We start from the raw sequence: 13,801 nt of genomic DNA on the forward strand, positions 1-13,801 counted from the left end.
TAGATCACTAAGACCACTGATCTGGCCAGCCTTACCTTTTTGTTCTTCTCTTAGTTCAGTGTTTGTGGAAGAACATGTTCTTTCCAGTGCTCTGCCCCTTACTACCTATGTGGCCCCAGGCAAGTTACCTAATCCCAATAGCCCAAATTTCCTCCTTTATACAATGGAGATAATGATGATAACTACAGAGTATGAAGTTAACTGCCCTGGCTGGCTTGGAACCACAATCTTCAGATCTCAGCTTCCTGAGTAGCTAGGATTATAGGCATGAGCCACTGGCACCCAGCTCTGTGAGATTTTTATCTCCAATTAACCACCATTAAAGTGGAGCTGTGACTCAAGTGGGAGAGTGCTAGTCTTAAGTAAAAAAGCCCTGTCTGAGTTTAGCCCTGGAACCAGCACAGCCCCCAACAAAAAATGTGGTTTTTGTCACTCTCCTCTTTAAGACTGTCAGTGGGTTGGGGGCAAGTTAGCTAGACCCCCATTTCAATCAGTCAGGCATGGCGGTGTACAACGGTCACCCCCCAACTACATAGGAAGTATTGGTTGGAGGATTACCACCCAAGGCCAGCCCCCAGGTGAAAATGCAAGGCCCTACCTGAAGCAAAAAGGGCTAGAGGTATGGCTCTAGTGCCTGCCTGGCGGGTAGAGGGGAGGCTTTCTTCCCTCCCTAATGAGAGTGGGGGATGCTTTGACTTCTCCAAACATGTCACTCCTCTCAAAGAACCACTCACACTCTAGGGAATTGTGGCCCTACTGGACTGCCTTTAGAGATAGGACCAAGTATCATTCACCTTCCAAATCTGACTCCCTCATTCATTTCTAACTGTATAATCCAGGTCAAGTTACCTACTCTTTCTGTGCCTCAGTGAACTCTTCAGTCAAAGGGATGGTTATAATATCCTGACCTTACAGGGCTATTTTAATACTTACAGCCAAGTGTGGTGGTGCATGCCAGTCATTAAACACACACACACACACACACACACACACACACACACACACACACACAAAATTTAGAGCTGGGTGTGGTAGCACACACTTCTGATCCTAGTACTTTGGAGTCCAGTGTAGTAGGATCTACTCAGTTTGAGACTAGTCTACATTACATAGCAAGGTCAGAGTCAGCCTGGGCTACATATAGTGAGACCTTATTTCAGAAAATGAAAATAAGCTGAGTCACAGTGGCTCCATCTTGTAATCCTAGGTATTTCGGAGGTAGAAATCAAGGGATCAAGGTTTGAGTCCCCCTGGGGGAGGGAGGAGATTTGAGAGACACTGTCTTGACCAGTAGCTGATATGGTGGTAACATGCCTGTCATTCTAGTGACAAAAGGAAGCACAAATAGGAATATTGTAATCCGGACTGGCCTGGGTATAAAGTAAGACCCTATGGGGCTTGAACTCAGGGCCTGAGCACGGTCCCTGGCTTCTTTTTGCTCAAGGCTAGCACTCTGCCACTTGAGCCACAGTGCCACTTCTGGCTTCTTCTACTTATGTGGTGCTGAGGAATTGAACCTAGAGCTTCATGCATGCTAGGCAAGCATACTACCGCTAAGCCATATTCCCAGCCCCCGTAAGACCCTATCTTGAAAATAGCCAATGCAAAAGGTACTTATCAGTGGAGTGGTTCGAGTGGTAAAGCACCTTTTCTAGCAAGTGTGAGGCCCTGATTCAAAGCCAAAAAAAATGAATTAAGAAAAAAAAAGCACATAGAACGTCACTCATCCCATAATGAACCCTGTGTGTGTTGTTTTGATTTGTGGTTCAGCTCAGGGGCTTCTTCCCCACCCCTCCAATACCAAATCGCCATCTAGCTTTGACCTCCTCATATCATAAAGACACATTGACTGTCCTGTCTACCTGTGCCTCAGCCCAATCACAGACACTCCTGGCAGAGACATGATGAGAAGCAGATGGCTAGTGAAGGCTGATAGGTGGGAGGATAAGAAGCAGGTTGGCCCAGCAGGACAGGAGAGTGATGGGGTGGAACCAGGAGCCTGGGCGGAGCATCAGAGGGAGTGGAGGCCCTGGCTTGGGTGTAGAAATGTCACTGGGAGAGGTCCAGGCAGGGGATGCAGCTAGGGGTAGAGGGAAGGCAGATCTATATCCTCCTCAGCTGTACGACAGGAAGTCTGGGGCAGCATGGCTGGACAGCTGCACACAGAACTAAGTCAGAAGAGACCTGAAGTTAGGGAGCTGCTGGCTTCAGAAGGAGGTCAGAGCTGGTGCAGCCTGCCTAATCCAGTACCTCCTCCGCCCTCTCCTCCTCCGTCCTTTCCTCCTGCCAGTGCATGCACACCACCCTCCCCTCAGTGTAGTGCGCAGATTCGCCCACCTCTTGAACCAGAGCCAGGAAGACTTTTCTGCTGAGGCAGAGCTGCTGAAGCTGCAGGAAGAGGTGGTCAGGAAGATCCGGTCCAATCAGCAGCTGGAACAGGACCTCAACCTCATGGACATCAAGATTGGTCTGCTGGTCAAAAATCGAATCACCTTGCAGGTGAGGCCTTCTGGCCTACCTACCTCTCTCCCCAATCCTGCTGCCTCGGGAGGGAAATGCTGACTGCTCTGTGGTTGCAAACAAATTGTTCTTTTTATAAATATGTTCATTTCTAGAGGCTAGCTTAGCAGTAAAAGGCCAGCCTAGCAAACTCAAGGCTCTGAGTTCAAATCCCAGTACTACACACACACACACACACACACACACACACACACACACACACACACACACAAAAAAAATATGTACCGTATGGGCTGGGAATGTGGCTTAGTGGTAGAGTGCTTGCCTAGCACGCACGAAGCCCTGGATTTGATTCCTCAGTACCACATAAACAGAAAAAGCTGCAAGTGGCACTGTGGCTCAAGTGGTAGAGTGCTAGCCTTGAGTAAAAGAAGCTCAGGGATGGGCATGGAATATGGCCTAGTGGTAGAGTGTTTGCCTCATGTATGCCCTGGGTTCGATTCCTCAGCACCACATATATAGAAAAAGCCAGAAGTGGTGCTGTGGCTCAAGTGGTAGAGTGCTAGCCTTGAGCAAAAAGAAGCCAGGGACAGTGCTCAGGCCCTGAGTTTAAGCCCCAGGACTAGCAAAAAAATAAAAATAAAAAATATATTTTATCACATGGCTTAGGGCCTTGTGCCCTGGTTGGAGATGTGTACAATAGGAAGAACCCTAGTAGAATTGGTAGATGGGACTATAGTTGATCATTTATGACAATTTTCTTTCATTTTTATTCTGGGCAGCACTGGGGATTGAATTTGGGGGTTGCAACTGGTAAGCATGCATTCTATCACTTAAGCCATTCCCTAAGTTCTGTATGCAACCATTTAATATCAGTCTATTTCAGGATGAGAATATGGCCTAGTGGCAAGAGTGCTTGCCTCGTATACATGAAGCCCTGGGTTCGATTCCTCAGCACCACATAAAAGAAGCCAGGGACCGTGCTCAGGCCCTGAGTCCAAGGCCCAGGACTGGCAAAAAAAAAAAAAATAATAATAATAATAATAATAATCTATTTCCTCCTTTTTGCAGGTCTTGGCGCTTGAACTCTGGGCCTGGGTACTGTCCCTGAGCTCCTTTTTCTCAAGGCTAGCACTCAACACTTGAGCCACAGTACCACTTCTGGCTTTTTCTTGAGTAGTTTATGGAAATGATAGTCTCATGGACTTTCCTGCGTGAGCTGGCTTTGAACCATGATCCTCAGATCTCAGCCTCCTGAGTAGGATTACAGGTTTGAGCCACCAGCACCTGGCTCTACTTCCTCTTTAACAAACCAGAATGATAAATATTTACTGCCCCAAACCAGATGCAAGGATAGATCTGAAGGCTTAAACCGCAAATTGCTTACAAATACCCAGTGAGAGTCTAGTAGTAATGTCTCCACCTTAAGTTTGTATATCAATCCAACAAGAAACAGTAGCAAGTTAGGTGTTGGTGGCTCACACTTATAATCCTGACTACTCAGGAGGCTGAGATTGAAATTCAAAGCCAGCCCAGGCAGGAAAGTCTGTGAGACACTTATCTTCAATTGACTACCAAAAAGCTAGAAATGTCACTGTAGCTCAAAAGTGGTAGAGCACTAACCTTGAGCACAAAAGCTCAGGGACAGTGTCCAGGCATTGAGTTGAAGACCTAGGACTGGCAAAAAAAAAAGCAACACCAAGTAGACATGGTGCTTTAGCCTGGCAAGTCAGTTGTCTTTGCTGACTCTCTCCTGTGAGTGCAGAGGTGCCAGACTGGAGTCTCAGGGCAGTAGCAAAGAACTGCTGAGCTTCCCCAACTCATATCTATACCTTAAACAGCAAGAAAACCTGGCTCTTCCCAGTGCTGATTCTAAACCATATGTTCCCATGCTTAGTACTGGACTGGGCTGATAGTATTTCCCACTTCCTTCCCCTGCAGGAGGTGGTCTCCCACTGCAAGAAGCTGACCAAGAAAAATAAGGATCAGCTGTCAGATATGATGGTTCTGGACAAGCAGAAAGGATTAAAGTCACTGAGCAAAGAGAAACGGCAGAAACTAGAAGCTTATCAACACCTCTTCTACCTGCTCCAGGTGAGCAGAGGACTTCTGAAGGAGAAGTCTCTTCTACCTCTGTGTGTTTGGGACCTTAAGGCCTTCTCTGCCTTTCCCCTATGCAAAGTGTTCTCCATTCCCACAGTCCAATCCCTGTTCCTAGGACGCTGCTCCCTGATGTCTGGAATGTTTCTAGTACCCCCAGGAAGGTATAACAGTGCATTCTCCACTTGTAAGCTTCTCTCAGGAAAGCCTTTCCTTTCCTGAAGTGCTTCATCAGCTCTGCTTGTCTCCCTGATCGCTTGCAGACTCAACCCATCTACTTGGCAAAGCTAATCTTTCAGATGCCACAGAACAGAACCACCAAGTTCATGGAAGCAGTGATTTTCAGTCTGTACAACTACGCCTCCAACCGCCGAGAGGCCTACCTCTTGCTCCAGCTGTTCAAGACTGCACTCCAAGAGGAAATCGAGTGGGTTCTCCTGATACCAGGAGTGGATGTGGGGGAGGAATGTGTCCTCAGAGATGCCCCTGTGCTCCTTCACAGGACGAAAACTCCTTGAGGTGTCAGAATCTATTGGCATCAGAAGATTGCTCTTCTCTGCCTCCTGTGGAGAGACAAAGGACATCTCTGGGACAGCATGGTGGGCGGACTAGGGCTGACATGATAGCAGAAAGGATAAGACAAAGATAGCAGGATGTTGCTTTAGATGGGGACACCAAAAAAGACAGGGACCCCAGACTAGGATTTTGAAAAGCCAAAATCTCAAAAAAGTAGCTCTTTGTCCTATCTTGTGACACGAGACCACCTTCACTGACCTCTTGAACCGTAGGTCAAAGGTGGAGCAGCCCCAGGATGTGGTGACAGGCAACCCAACAGTGGTGAGGCTGGTGGTGAGATTCTACCGTAATGAGCGTGGACAGAGCGCCCTCCGGGAGATCCTGGGCAAGGTTATCCAGGACACGCTGGAGGACAAGGTGCTCAGCGTCCATACAGACCCTGTCTACCTTTATAAGAACTGGATCAACCAGACTGAAGCCCAGACAGGCCAGCGCAGGTGAGCAGATGGATACTAGAAGAGCTCTCTTTGATCAGCTCCTGCAGGGGCCTCCCTGAGGAAGCTTGGGTATGTTTGAAGGTGACATATAAGCAACCATGCTGATTTACACAAAGATGTTACCAGCACTATATGAGTAAATAAGGTAGCCTTTTAGCCTCCTCCACCCTCCCCCCCCCCCCCCGCCCCATACACGCTTACCTGATTAACAGGGCATTGTTATAAATGATCCCAGACCTAGTGGGTTTAACATAAGATGAATATGCAAATGTGCTTAATCACTGTATCAGGGCTTGTAAATGAAACGCCAGGTTTGTTAGGAGTTATAGTATAGATGGCTTACTGATAGAGGTATAGATATATATTCAGATTTACACATATCAATAGGCAAATGGGGTAATGAGAAGATATAGACTGGCTCTGTAGGTTCGGGGTATTAGGTCCATAGGTACAAAGAAAACGTTGCCATTGAAAAGAGCTGATAATCTTGATGGCTGCTCTGGATAGCATGAAAGTGGCAAAAGATTATTTGACTGTAGCCCTCTGTTTTTTTTCCGGTTCCCCTTAGGAGTCTTTGTACAGATTCTGGGTCCTCCATTCCTTTATGCACTCTGCCAGCCTCCTGTGGGTACAACTCTTTCTACCTCACCTTCCACCCACATTGCACCAGGCTTTCCTGAGTCCAAGCATGTCTGTATGAGACCCTCCTATTGTGAGAAATCTAGTGGGAAGGAGAGTCTGTTTTCACATTGTACATCTCTGCCCACAGCCATCTTCCCTATGATGTCACCCCTGAGCAAGCCTTGAGCCACCCAGAGGTTCAGAGGCGACTAGACATCTCCCTGCGCAACCTCCTTGCCATGACCGATAAATTCCTAGTAGCCATCATTTCATCTGTGGACCAAATTCCGTATGTATGAGAGTCTTGCCCCCTCCCGGGCTAGGCATGGAATATCAGGAGGGCATGGGCTGGGAGCACAGGCTCAGTGATAGAGCTTCTGACCACAAGCATTAAGCTCTGGGTTCAAACACCAGTACTGCCAAAAAAAGAAAAGAGAACCAGGCAAGATGGGGAGAACAGAGCAAGGCAGTAGTCCTAAAGAGAGAAGGAAAGTAGCAAAGAAATGGAGCTGGGGGTGCTCAGAGGGGCTCCAGATAAGGATACTCGAAGATGCTGTCAGGGAGCTGATCTAGAATATAGCAGGCAAGCCTGTCTGTGGCCCATCATGATTTCACTGAAGCCACAGGAGGGAACCTAAAGTCATGATGGGGGCATATTGTCTGAGAACAAATAGAGATAAAATGGGACTCCTCCTTAGTTGACAAAGTGAAGAAAAAGAAGGAAAGAAAGAAGGAAGTCTTCAAACTTATCAAGTACTTTACAGTTCTTTCCTTTCTTAAAATTTACTCAAGAAATGTTGTGTGAAGCCAGGTACCAGGTACCAGTGGTTCATATCTGTAATCCTGTCTACTCAGGATGCTGGGATCTGAGGATCATGGTTCAAAGCCACCCTGGGCAGGAAAGTTTGTGAGAACTACTTCTGGCTTTAACTCTGGGCCAGGGAGCTGTCCCTGAGCTCTTCGGCTCAAGACTAGCACACAGCACCACTTCTGGTTTTCTGGTGGTTAACTGGAGATAAGAGTCTCACGGACTTTCCTGCCTTGGGCTGGCTTTGAACCAGGATCCTCAGATCTCAACCTCCTGAGTAGCTATGATTAAGGCATGAGCCACCGGCACCCGACTTTCTTCGGGATTTTTGCTGATTATTTGGTTTTTTGGAGATAAAATCCTCTGATTTCTCTGCTCTGGGCTGACACCAAGCTGATTCTCAGATCTCAGCTGTCTGTGTAGCTAAGATTATAGTCATGAGCCACTGGCACCTGGCTCTAAGAACTTTTTGTAGATGACAGGACATAGTGATTAGGCCCAGAAGTAGGAAGCTGAAGCAGAGGATCAGCTATTGGTAGTGGGGACAGAGTGCTTGGGTTCAACTCTAGTACAGCTGAGAATGGGAAAGGAGGCAGCCAGGTACTAATGCCCTAAGCCTAAGCCCTGGAGCAGCGATGGACAGAGCCACAGAGCACCTATTGCTTTGTCCCCAAGGTACGGGATGCGTTATGTGGCCAAAGTCCTAAAGACTACCCTGGTAAAGAAGTTCCCCAATGCCACAGAGAGTGAGATCTATAAGGCAAGTATTGTCTCACCTCCTCCCTCCCAGACATAGAAAAGAAAGGTTTATAAAAAGCCCAGAAAGAAAATATGTCCCACCCCATAAATCATGTTTGGCACAACAGCAGGTATTGGGCGGATGATGGGAAGTTGGGTGGAATACGAGCTAACTGGACAGCCCTGGGCTTTTGTAGGAAGATCTGGGTTCTAGTCCTAGCTCTTGTCAAGTTTGCTGCGTGACCTTGAGCATGACCTACCTGCTTGGGAGTCTGGGGAGTCTTGTTTTGTTTTCTGATATGAGGACTGGCCTGGGTGGTCCCTTCATCCCTTCATGCCACGTGAGCTGATAATACGGAGCCCCAGCTGTTGAGGTGGCCTGCAGGCTCCTCTGAAAGGTTTTCCTCTTCCCTCAGGTGGTAGGGAACCTCCTGTACTACCGGTTCCTAAACCCAGCGGTGGTAGCTCCCGACGCCTTCGACATTGTGGCCATGGCAGCAGGGGGGGCCCTGGCTGCCCCCCAACGCCACGCCCTGGGGGCTGTGGCTCAGCTCCTGCAGCATGCTGCAGCTGGCAAGGCCTTCTCAGGAGAGAGCCAGCACCTGAGAGTCCTGAATGATTATCTGGAGGAGACTCACCTCAAATTCAGGTCTGGGGTCCTGCTCCTCCTGTCTCAATTCTCTTCTGCTTCTGGTTCACATCCTATCCTGCCTCTCCGCCCTGAACCTATGAGGAAGAGAGACACAGAGGTGGAGTGGGAAGGGTTGGAGCTTAGAGGGTAGAAGGCCTTCCCAGCAGAGGAGGTTGTTTGGATAGGACACTGAGACAGAAGTCAGGGAGAACAAAAGTGGAGCTGGTGCTGAGTAGAGTTAGGACTGGCTTGAGCAGTCCTGGAGGGGGCTGGGGAAGGGAAGTGGGGGACAAAACAGAGGGCTCTAATGGGCCCTCCCTCTGGCATTAGGAAGTTCATCTGCAGAGCCTGCCAGGTGCCAGAGCCTGAGGAACGTTTTGCAATGGACGAGTACTCAGACATGGTGGCTGTGGCCAAACCCATAGTGTACATCACCGTGGGGGAGCTGGTCAGCACACACAAGGTAAGGGGTGGATGGACTGGCAAGGGGGTGGACTGGTCTAGAAGCAAGGCCCCTCTCAGTCCCTGCGTGTCCCTCTTCCATTTGCAGCTATTGCTGGAGCACCAGGACTGGATTGCCCCTGACCACCGAGACCCCCTGCACCAGCTCCTGGAGGATCTTGGGGAACTGCCCACAGTCCCTGACCTCATTGGTACATGCCCTTCTTGGCATTGGTGGGCCTTCAGAGAGGGACTGACAGCATGTGGGCCTGGCCAGTGAGCATGCTTGCACAACCCTGTTTGTGTGCTACATGTTATACTCTCTCTCCCTCCCTGTGGTTCTGAGATGGACACAGGTATGCAGTCTGATAAAGGGAGAGTGGGCAGATAGTCGAGGGACCCAGACTGCCGTATCGATGGGCAATTAAGAGACATGAAGGAATGGAACCTTTGGATCCTCTTAGCTTCCTTCGATAGGTAGTAGCTCCACGCCTGTGGAATGGGAGGAAGCCAGCTTACCAGGTAGAAGAGAGCTAGGAGCTCCAAACTGTAGGAGACAACCCCGTGGTAACCAGGCTGAGGGCGTGGCAAGTCACAGCCCCAGTGGAACAGGTTGATGGGTACCATGAAGCAAGTAGGAAGGCTTCCTGGAAGAAGTGTGAGGAGGAAACCTGCCACAATCCCATCTGTGTACACACTGCTTATGTGCCTGTCCCTCTCATTCCTCGCCCCACCTCAGGGGAGAACATAGCCGCAGATGGACACATGGATCTGAGTAAGCTCGAAGTCTCCCTGACACTCACCAACAAGTTTGAAGGACTAGAAACGGATACTGATGATACCAGTGCCCAGAGCCTGCTTCTGAGGTAGGCCCAATCAGATGGCCCCACTCTGAAAGAACTATTCGACCTTCTTGTAGAGCCCTCTTATCCTCCAGGAAGTTCTCTCTAAAGTCTAACCCTCCTTCCCCTGACTGTGGTCTCAGCTGTTCTCCTGGTAACATTAACTCTTTGCTCAGAGGCTATAGCTGAGGGCAAGGGAATGGTGAGATGGACAACAGCTGTTGACATGTTATTACACCATTTACCAAAATGTTTGTTTTTTTTTAAGGATAAGCATTCACCTTAGGGACAAGCTGTGAAGTAGGAGATAATCTCCATGGGTGAGGAAAGAAGCTGAGGAGTTGTGAGACTCCACAATCCCACAGCCAGTAGGCGACATGGCTGAGTCCTTAGCACTTTCTTTTTTGGTCAGTTGTGGGGCTTGAACTCAGGGCCTAAGTGCTATCCCTGAGCTTTTTCTGCTCAAGTTTAGAGCTTTTGTTTTACCACTTTGAGCCAGAGCTCTGCTTCTGGTTTTCTGATGGTTAATTGAAGATACGAATCTCACAGACTTTCTTGCCTGGGCTGGCTTCGAACCATGATCCTGAGATCTCAGCCTCGAATAGCTAGGATTGCAGGCGTGAGCCACCAGTGCCCGACTCTCAGCATTTTTTTTTTAATGTGATCAGAGGATGGCATGGGTCTCTTCTTCCCACTTCTGTAAAAGTGAGGTGGGAAGCAAAGGAAGGGGTGACATTGTCCAAGGAGTATTATTCACATTATCTGACTTATGGAATTACTACTCCTTTGTGCAACTCCTTGATAATAATAACTAAAAATGAATTCTTTTTAAAAAAAAAGTGAAGCAGAGCTAGGCACTGGTAGCTCATGCCTGTAATCCTAGCTACTCAGGAGACTGAGATCTGAGGCTCACAGTTCAAAGCCAGCCCAGGCAGGGAAATCTGTGACTCTTTTAACAACAATTAACTACCAGTAAGCCAGAAATGGAGCTATGGCTTAACGTGCTAGAGTTCTAGCCTTGAGCAGAAAAGCTCGGGGACAGTGCCCAGGTCCTGAGTTCAAGCCCCACAACTGACCAAAACAAAACAAAAGTGAAGCAGGGCTGGGCTGGTCATCTGGGCAGAAGAGGGATCAGTTACCAGCTCCATCTCCCTGCCAACAAGGCAGCCCTTCACCCATTCACTGACTCGCTAAACAAGAAGATGGGTACTATGCTTCTTTTCTACCATGGAAAGACTTACAATGGAGTAGGACTGGGTTCATGACACACAGGGGCAGGGAATGTGGCTTAGTGGTAGAGTGCTTGCCTAGCATGCTTGAAGCCCTGGGTTTGATTCCTCAGTACCACATACACAGAAAAAGCCAAAAGTGGCGCTATGGCTCAATAGAGTGCTAACCTTGAGCAAAAGAAGCCAGGGACAGTGCTCAGGCCCTGAGTTCAGTCCTTGCGACTGGCAAAAACAAAAGACAGTCTCTTGGGGAAGAACACAAAGGTACAATGCCCATGTGCCTCTGATCATATAAAAGAATGCTTATCGAAATGATAATGTGACACACAGACAGGAGGGAGTCAGGTGCACTATGAGCTCAGGAGAATGGACACCAGGCCTGGAAGAAGTGTGTACTTTTGCTGAAGGTCTCAAAGGAAACTAGTTGGAAGGGAGGTGTTCTAAGAAACAGCACTTCTCCCTACCCTCACTCTCTCCCACTCCCAAGCATTGCTGGCAGCCAGGACATAGGGCAGGGCACACTCACCCCTGGATCTCTGGTCAGCCCATGTCTAGTCCCTTTCTTAGCCCCTCATCTCTCGCCATCGCCTTCCTTTGCAGCACCAAGCAGATGCTGGCTGATATCATCCAGTTCCACCATGGTGACTCCCTCGAGGAAATCCTGGCCATCTCAGCTTCTAGAGAGCAAGTCAGTGGCCTGGCCACCCTGCCGGATCTATCCCATGTACCTTGCTTCGCCCTAGCACTGCTGATCTCCCTCAGTACCTGGGCTCAGCAGTTATGAGCAGTCTGAGTCCCAAGCCTCTGGCCTTCATTCCAGAGGTCACAGACTGAGAGAACAACCCAGCCTCAGAGAGCCTCAGACCTGGGCCTGCATCCCTTCTCCATGCTGAGAGAGCTTCTGTGTCAGCACTTGGCTTCTGGGGATGAGGAGGGCGGAGGGAACCATCCTGAAGAAAACACCAAGGGCTTCTCTCAAAAGATGTTGGTCTCAGAGGCAGGAGAGGGTGGGACGTGAGCAGGGTCCAAGGCCAACTGGGCTAGCTGGCGGGGAGACAAAGCCAGAGGTTTCGCAGAGAAGAGGTACCCAGTAGCTAGTGGAGGCATGTCCCAGAACAACAGCAAGGGAAATGCTCTCACACACCCTGGATCTGTCACAAAGCCCCATTGTTGGGAAGCCGTACTCGTGCCTATCTGGATCCTGTGTGCTGCAGCTTCTGTTGAATCTCCTTTAGACTCTTGCTCCCTGTGTCAGTCCATGAGGCTTTCTATGTGTTGTGATCTTCTGCCTCAGTGTGCTCACCAGCTGTGCGCCCCCCCCCCCCTACGGTTTCTCCACAAACTAAGCTCAGAAAAGTGAGCCATGCTCCTTTTGTTGATGCTGCCTCTGGGGCCTAACCCACTTCAGGACAGATAAATAGGGCTTAGTAGCCCTCTCGGTGTCTCTGCCCCTCAGGAAGTAGCCCACAAGCGGCTGATGTGCCGACGCCAGGCCAATGAGGCCCAGACCCCAGAGCCACTCCGGCGACACCGCTCCCTGATGGCTCATTCCCTCCTACCGCTGGCAGAGAAGCAGCGGCGCATCCTGCGAAATCTGCGTCGACTCGAAGGCCTGGGGTTGGTTAGTGCCAGCGATGGCTACCAAGGACTGGTGGATGAACTGGCCAAGGTACCAGCCTCGTGCTCCATGTGTCTGCTGTGGGCATGCAATGGGGCATATCCCTGTGTGAAAGAGTGGATCCATAGTGTTGGTGTTCTTGGAGTAGGCCTCTCCCTAGTGAGTGGCACCCACGATTGTCATCAGCTAGAGGAAGGATAGCAGTTCTTTTGCAAGGAAAGCTCCAAAAATTAGCCAGGAAGGGAGCTGCTCTTACAACTCTTTTCTTGTACCAGGGCTTGAACTCAGGGCTTCATGCTCTTATGTGGCTTGCTTGCTCGCTCATGGCTAGCATTCTACCATTCTAGGACTTTGCCCAAGCTGGCTTTGAACCACCAGGTCTCGAGCCTCTGAAGCAGTGAGGAGGATAGAAGTGAGCCAAGAGTGCCTGGCTAGCTGTTCTTTTCCTGAAACACAAGGAGCCTGGAAACTACTTACTCTTGTGTTGGATAGAGGCCTTAAAGACAAGCCTTGAGGATCTGGTGGCATTCTTGAGTTTATCCTAGGAAAAGCAGTTTTCTTGCTTGTGTTTGTCTATTGGGGTTTTTTGTTTGTTTTTGTGGTGCTAGGTATCAAATCCAAGGCCTTGTGCTTGCTAGGCAAGCACTTTAGCTATAAGTGTCACTCCCAGCCCCCTCTTCCTGCTTTTCCTAAATATCCTCCGAAGGAATTAGTGATTTGTTCTTGGACCTGTGTCAAACAGACCTTGAGGCTGACTGGCTAGGAAGAGCCAACTGATCTCCTCCTCTCTGGGTCTCCAAACTCCAGGACATCCGCAATCAGCGCAGGTACCGACAACGTCGGAAGGCAGAGCTGGTGAAGCTGCAGACCACGTTCCAGGGCCTGAGTGCTAAGACCACCTTCTATGAGGAGCAGGGAGACTACTACAGCCAGTACATCCGGGCCTGCCTGGACCACCTGGTCCCCAACACCAAGTAGGTCACACACACACACACACACACTCTCTCTCTCTCTCTCTCTCTTTCTCTCTCTCTCTCTCTCTCTCTCTCTCTGTCCTTCCTCACTACTACCTGTATGGACCTTTGCCTTTATTTATTTATTTTGGCCAGTTCTGGGACGCTCAGGGCCTGGGCACTGTCCCTGGCTTCTTTTTGCTCAAGGCTAGCACTCTACCACTTGAGCCACAGCGCCACTTCTGGCTTTTTCCTTATTTGTGGTGCTGAGGAATCGAACCCAGGGCTTCATGTATATGAGGCGAGCACTCTACCACTAGGCCACATTCCCAGCCCCACCTTTGCCT

General features: G+C 49.5%; 1 protein-coding gene across 2 annotated transcripts in view; it reads left to right on the forward strand.

Moving 5' to 3' along the window:
* Iqgap3 (IQ motif containing GTPase activating protein 3) overlaps positions 1-13,801 on the forward strand; it is a 44,020-nt gene that overhangs the window by 27,620 nt on the left and 2,599 nt on the right. For both annotated transcript variants that reach the window (XM_048357506.1, XM_048357507.1), the window contains exons 23-35: positions 2,291-2,499; positions 4,402-4,554; positions 4,824-4,987; positions 5,349-5,573; positions 6,343-6,483; positions 7,678-7,762; positions 8,157-8,389; positions 8,702-8,834; positions 8,922-9,024; positions 9,552-9,678; positions 11,484-11,571; positions 12,340-12,552; positions 13,309-13,475. In XM_048357506.1, coding sequence (XP_048213463.1) covers positions 2,291-2,499; positions 4,402-4,554; positions 4,824-4,987; positions 5,349-5,573; positions 6,343-6,483; positions 7,678-7,762; positions 8,157-8,389; positions 8,702-8,834; positions 8,922-9,024; positions 9,552-9,678; positions 11,484-11,571; positions 12,340-12,552; positions 13,309-13,475 — 2,041 coding nt within the window. The remainder of the gene's footprint in view (positions 1-2,290; positions 2,500-4,401; positions 4,555-4,823; positions 4,988-5,348; positions 5,574-6,342; positions 6,484-7,677; positions 7,763-8,156; positions 8,390-8,701; positions 8,835-8,921; positions 9,025-9,551; positions 9,679-11,483; positions 11,572-12,339; positions 12,553-13,308; positions 13,476-13,801) is intronic.

This window comes from Perognathus longimembris, chromosome 11, assembly GCF_023159225.1.
Source record: "Perognathus longimembris pacificus isolate PPM17 chromosome 11, ASM2315922v1, whole genome shotgun sequence".
Lineage (NCBI taxonomy): Eukaryota > Metazoa > Chordata > Mammalia > Rodentia > Heteromyidae > Perognathus > Perognathus longimembris.